This window comes from Miscanthus floridulus, chromosome 6, assembly GCF_019320115.1.
Source record: "Miscanthus floridulus cultivar M001 chromosome 6, ASM1932011v1, whole genome shotgun sequence".
In the NCBI taxonomy this organism is placed as follows: Eukaryota; Viridiplantae; Streptophyta; class Magnoliopsida; order Poales; family Poaceae; genus Miscanthus; species Miscanthus floridulus.
In genome coordinates this window covers 17,440,862-17,447,722 of record NC_089585.1, presented here as the reverse complement: position 1 = coordinate 17,447,722, position 6,861 = coordinate 17,440,862, and the positions used below count along the sequence as shown (strand labels likewise).

General features: G+C 45.9%; 1 protein-coding gene across 1 annotated transcript; it reads left to right on the top strand.

The window, feature by feature from the left end:
• Window positions 1-689: 689 nt before the first annotated feature.
• LOC136461789 (uncharacterized) lies at window positions 690-2,840 on the top strand. Its single transcript, XM_066461093.1, has one exon. The coding sequence runs from the start codon at window positions 862-864 to the stop codon at window positions 2,506-2,508; it is 1,647 nt and encodes a 548-aa protein (XP_066317190.1). The 5' UTR covers window positions 690-861; the 3' UTR covers window positions 2,509-2,840.
• The last annotated feature ends 4,021 nt before the right edge of the window (window positions 2,841-6,861 follow it).

Genomic DNA, 6,861 nt, shown 5'->3' with positions numbered 1-6,861 from the left:
CCGCCCGCTCTCCCTTCTTCTCTGGGCCCTCCCCTCCTGTCTCCTCCTTTCTCCTTCCTTCCCTTCCCTTCCCTTCCGCTCTCCCTCTTCTCCCCCGTCGCCGGCGAGAGCTCGGGCGGAGGCGCCACAGCACCCGCAGGAGAGATTTTCTCCCCGGGAAACAAGGGGACCTGCGGTGGGCTCTTCTTCCCTTCCCCAAGGTTAGATCAGAGGATGGCCTTCTGTTCCTCTTCCTCTACCCCCAACCCCCTCCTCGCGTTTTTGCTTTTTCCCATCTATTACATCTTCCTTAGCACTCCTGTGGCAATTTCTGGGCGGGTAATGGAGTTCTCGAGGTCTTATCTGCTTTGGTCTGAGGAAATCTTCTTCCTAAGTTGCAATTTGGTAAAGAGAAGATCGAATTGTTGTGGGAGAAATCCCTAGTTGTTATACTGATAAAAAAAGAGTGATTTTTTCATTTGGTCCCCGCGGTTTAGATTTTGGTTCCTGTGTAATACTACTAGTTACCAGTGTGAATTTGACGAGCGTTTAAATAACTTTGAATTCCATCCGTTTTCAGGGCTGCTGCCGTTGGATTGGGCAGAAAGATCTCAGTTTTATTCCGACGGAAGGATTTCTCATCGCCAATCCGGATCTATCTGTTGGTGGTGGAAAGTTGCCTCTTTTATGAGGCGAGCCTGTGAGGAACCCGTGTGCCTCCCATGGATGTGCTGAACGCTGATTGGCGCACCAGGCGAGAAGGGGCAGCAGGCAGCAGGTGGTGACAGAGCAGGAAGACGAGGGTGAGGAGAGGCAGTCGGTATAGAAGAGAAGAAGGCAAAAATAGGAAGGACGAAGGAGAAGGAGAGGAGGGAGCTCTCCATGGGGGAGCCCCTCCTCACCTCCCTCTCCATGGAGAACAGCAACAGCCACCCCTGCACGCTCCTCTCCATGGACCCTGCCGGTTCGCACCCGGCCTCCGCCGAGTCCTCAGGTGGCGGTGGCGCTGCCACCAATGGGGTTGGGGTTGGTAGTGGTGGTGACCGGGAACTCTTCATCATTCCACGGCGTGAGTCGGCGCACCCAGGTCCGCCAGACATCAACCTCCCGCTCTCTGCAGATCCCTCACCGCTGCCTCCGTCATGGAGCCTCGACACATTCGACATACTCGATGTCACTCTTGGAACACACAACTATGAGTCCGAGGTCGCGCTTACACTTCCAAAGTCGACTGGCAACGGCAACGGCAACGGCAACGGCAATGGCAGTGCCACTATCGGTGTCGGCGCGAGGAAGTGTGCTAAGAGAGGAGACAGCATCTGGGGTGCATGGTTCTTCTTTAATCACTACTTCAAGCCTGCACTTGTGGAGAAGCCAAAGGGGAAGGTTACGCGAGACGCGTCTGGGAGCATCTCGGGCTTCGACAAATCTGATCTCCGCCTTGATGTCTTCCTGGTGCAGCATGACATGGAGAACATGTACATGTGGGTTTTCAAGGAGCGACCTGACAATGCCCTTGGGAAGATGCAGCTCCGGAGCTTCATGAATGGGCACTCCAAGCATGGGGAGCCATCTTTCCCGTTCAGTGCCGATAAGGGCTTTGCCAGGTCACACCGTATGCAGCGAAAGCACTACCGTGGGCTGTCGAACCCGCAGTGCCTTCATGGGATTGAGGTCGTGGGCTCACCAAATTTGTCAGCAGTTCCTGAGGCAGACTTGAAGAGGTGGGCTGAACTGACGGGCAGGGAACTTAATTTCTCAATACCATCTGAAGCCAGCGACTTTGAGTTATGGAGGAATCTTCCCAGCACTGATTTTGAACTTGACAGGCCACATCCACCGGCAGCAAAGAGTGCCACACATGGATCTCATAGCCATAAGAAGGGATTGAATGGTTCAGGTCTCAACCTTTCAACTCCACCATCATCAGACGATGGGATGGACCTTTCACCAAAATGTGCCAAACGCCGCAAGGATTTCTTTGGCCATGGCGTAGAGGAGGACTGTGTGATGGCAAACAATTCTTGTTCTGACAGAGAGCAAGAGGTAGAAGCTCACACCGGCGAGCCATCATGGATGCACGAGTTCACTGGTGTGGCCAAGCATGCAAGCGGGCCTGTCACTGCTGCCAAGACGATATACGAGGATGAGGAAGGGTACTTAATCGTGGTGAGCATGCTTTTCTCTGATCCACACAGCGTCAAGGTGTCCTGGAGGAACACACTGACGCATGGCATCGTGAAGATAACATGTGTGAGCACTGCCCGGATGCCCTACATCAAGAGACGTGACAGGACGTTCAAGCTGACGGACCCTTTCCCTGAGCACTGCCCTCCTGGTGAGTTTGTGAGAGAGATACCTCTGGCCACACGGATTCCAGAAGACGCAAAGATTGAGGCGTATTATGATGAGACAGGAACTGGACTGGAAATCATGGTCCCAAAGCACCGGGTTGGACCAGAGGAGCATGAAGTTCAGGTGTGCATGAGGCCCCCACATCTTGGTGACAACGATCTTGTGCTATCCTAGAACAGGAAAACAGTTAGCTTTTAGATCTCCCAGTGTCATGCTCATGCCATGAGATACTGGAATGTAACAGGTGGTGCCATGGATCAGTAAGAGCCATATTTGCTGCTCGCTTATAAGTTGAGAATTCCTTTTTCCCCATAAAAGTTGGTGATTTAGGCAAAAGTTACCCTCCTACCTCTGTTAATTCCCCTCTGTACCTCTGTTACACAAGTACATCACTATTGGTGATCTTCCTTGACTATCTGAAAGCTGGCTAGTTAAGATTCTGTGTATATTCAGATGACCAGGTTCGTAATAATGTTGATGGCTACCTATGATTTTGAGGTTTGGAATCATGTTGTCGATTTCGAAAATCATTTGTAATGATTGCCTTAACCGTTTTAATGTACCTGTCTCGCTTTCATCAGATATTGAATCAGGACCTGATGTGGTTGATGTATTCATGATTGATGCACTCATATGCGCGTTGTTTCGATAATTCCTGCTTGCATCCTGGTATTCTGGTACTGAACTGATGAGAAACTTGTGTTTTTGCAAACAGTAAACAGTCTTATGTTTCCTTCATCAGCCTAGCCTGTAGTTTTGCTCAAACCGAATGCTGCGGATTGTGATGCCTAACTGACCTGTGCCCAACAAAGATCTCTCTCTACTTCGTTGTGAGAAGCAGGATATTTTCTGGCTTTTCAGTGGCCGGCACTGCACCATGCAGCCACGCACTGGTAGTTTCCCATGAGAGGTCTGTGCAGCGAAGGCAACGTCGAATATGCTTTCAGGCTTTCAGCGATGCAGCTGATGGTTCTCTGTGGACAGGAGCAGGCGAATGGATCAGTGGATGCCCGATTGCCCGGGTGGCGGGATGACAGCCGGAAACGGGTTTGGTTTGTGCTTTGCAGCCGGTGACGTTTCTGCAGCGCCGCTCATGCATCAGAAGAGATCATGACACCAGGACCAGGTGATTTCTGAACATCGATGATGGTGTCTGAACCGAGTTGGCAATCCCATTCTGATTTTCTGAATGACCATGTGACCAGAACTCCTGCTCGCTCTGGAAAATAAGAACATGTGGGCAGAACGGAAGCGCACTTACAATCTGTCAGTTCAGTTCCAGATTGAGTGTGGCATGGACGTCAGAAAGGAGATTTGCAAAGCAGTGTTATGGCAAGAAAACTGGTGAGTGTTTATGCAAGTTCGTTTCGCTGACGAAATGAAACAGGCGTAAAGTTTGAGGTCATGGATTGAAGAGAGAAAAAACTAAAAGAGAGCGAGATTCAGTGGGACACCGCGACATATGTTGTTTCCTGATGCACGTTGGAAATCTGGAACATGGTACCAGTCCGGCACGCACTGTTGTGGCACGATGAAGATAAGCTGCATGGTTTAGTTCTGAATGGTTTAGTTCTTGAACTGATCAAAAGAAAAAAAAAATCTTCACTGCTTACTGTGAATTTGGTACAGAAATCATGCATGACCCTTATTCTGATCTTTCAAAGAAAAGACATTCTCTTCCGTCAGATAGAGCGATGACTCAGAGGCAGTTCAGTTTGAGGTTGCTATTGCTACGCTGGGTTGCGTCCTACTAAAGTCTTTCATATTACTTGTGAGAAGACGCTCGTAGCTGCTCTTTCATTTTCAAACAGAGTATTGGTGTGAACAAATGACTTAGATTGCGCAAATTAATTAATGTTGTTACATGTGATTCCCTGACGTGATATTTTTTTAAAAGAGCGACAAAAGTTTTACCAAAAAAATGAAAATAAAAAGACATGTAGCAGCTAGCTTTTTGAGTGGAAACCCACAAAAAAACACTCTGCAGGTTGTTCCCACTTTGCCCAACAACTACAGCAGAAAAACAAAAAAACTAACCACTACGCAAGCATGCTATCTTTTGGTTAGCCCTGAGCCACTAAGTGCATAGAAAGGAATTGACAACTTAGCCCTGAGCAACTGAGGGCGTCCCCAACGTGCTCGCTGGCGTGCTCCCCCAGTTCCATATCATCACAAAGGGTCCATGTCAAGTCAGCCCTTGTTTAGTTTGCGAAATTTGGATTTTGGGATACTGTAGCACCTTCGTTTTTATTTGGCAAATAGTGTCCAAACATTGACTAATTAGGCTTAAAACGTTCGTCTCGCAATTTCCCACCAAACTGTGCAATTAGTTTTTCTTTTCGTCTACATTTAATGCTCCATGCACAGGGCGCAAACATTCAATGTGACAAGTACTGTAGCAACTTTTTGGATTTTGGGGTGGAACTAAACAAGGGCTCAATATGGTGGTTTGGACGGGGAGTCAGAACTGCTTGCAGAAGCAGCGCATGCCTCATCTGACAAAAAGTCCAGGCGGCTCGCATTGTAGGGTGGGATCGGAAATAAAGTTGCTCCTGTACGCCTGGCTGTGCTCTCGGTGGTACGGACTATCTGCCCGCATTGCGAGACGAGCAGCTGCCTCAAATGCATCCTCATCTACATGGAGCCTTAACTTTGGTTGAGGCTAACAACCCTGTTAGCTTGCGTTGATGGTGCCCTAACTGCATAGAAAGGAATTGACAATTAAGGCAAACCGTGGTATTATATTACCATACAAACCACACACAAACCATGGATTAGCAGCCTGTTCGTTTGGCTGTGGCTTGTCGTAATCGATCGTAAATTTTCAGTCGGAACAGTATTTTTCTCTCACACAAACCAGCCAGCAGTACTTCTTCACGAACTAACAATGATACGAACCAGCCAACCCGAACAGGCTGTAGATGTACCCTTGGCTCGCTGCTCACTCCAAACAAACTATTTGTATGACAATTTTTTTAATGCCACGCATGAAGCCTTTTAGCGAGTAATGCTACGTTAGGTCACTAAGACATTTATGTAGGATAAAATTTTGGTGAACCTTAGGAATTACTAACATCAATATCTATTATTCCATCCGTTCTAATTTATAGGTCATTTTATATTTTCTAAATACATAGTTTTTATTATATATCTAGACATATCATATATTTAGATGCATAGCAAAAGATATGTACCTAGAAAAATCAAAATATCATATAATTTGGGCCAGAGGGTGGCATATTATTTAGTTTGAGAACAAGTTATAAACTCTTTCACTTGGATCTTGTTCTAGAGAAGATTCACCCTCTTTTCCATTTCCAGTACATTGGGCTACGAAATTAGGAATTTTAGAGTTAGACTTGAGATTGGTCTGGACAGGACAAGGGAGAAAGGTTTAACCGGAGGTAAGTGGTCGGTAAGTGGGACGAAGAGACATATCAGTGGATGATGACAAGTGCAAAAGGTTTGGGCAGGGAATTTCTCTCCCATAGGTTAAGATTTGTTTAGATTCCTTGGTTAATAACTAGTAGATAAAAAATAGTCATAGACGATCTAAAAGCTTAACTAGTCGTTAGCCTATTAGACATATCAGCTAATAGGTGAACTAATTTTTATCCAAAAGCTTAACTAGTCGTTAGCCTATTAATTGAACAATCGGCGAACGAGGGCCACTAGCTAACGAGGCCTAGCAGCTGAGAAAAGTAACTTTTACCTCATATGCGTAGGATAGAGGACTTAAAAGGGAGAAAAATAATCTAGGTGTGAGGGAGACAAAGAAGTGAGGTCATTAACCTCATATACGTAGCTGACAAAGAAGTTTTTTTTTAGCTAGGGGTCTATATATTAATTCCTCATAATTAATTGCTAAAAATTTAGCTGATTAATTTTTAGCTAGAGTTAATAATTAGTCATAGCTTATCTAAATAGACCCTTAGTACGGTGAGCAGTTGGGACTTGTTTTAGATGCCATGAGTCATGACTATAGAGGAATAAACCGGAAACTAAAAGAAAGAACGAGATCCATTCGGGTGAAATATTGACGAACTTTCAAATTATATGATGCTCTAATAGCTAGGGCTTAGGGGTGGACATAATTAACCAAAATCGAAGAACCAAACTAAAAGAACCAAAACCAAAAGAACCGTACAAAAAAGAAATGGTTCCTTGTTCGGTTCCTGATATCAAAGAACCGAAGTAACCGAATAAAGTTCGATTCCTACTCTCGGTTTACCAAATTAACACATGAATTGTGATTCATTTACTTGTATTTTGTAAGATTATGTTTAGGTTTGTGTGTGATGTCTCATATTTGAACATCTAATTATTGTTAGCTAAAATAGAGATAGTGGTTCCTAAATTTACTTCAGAACATGCATTGTGGGGGGATACGACCCCGGATACCCATTGCAGGTCCACATGGGCTGCGCCCCCAGGGGTGGCCCAGCCCACAAGATGAAGGCATGCATGGCACTGGTCGACGTGCACCGCAAGATATTGTATAGTACCAAATAGAATACTTTCCTTATA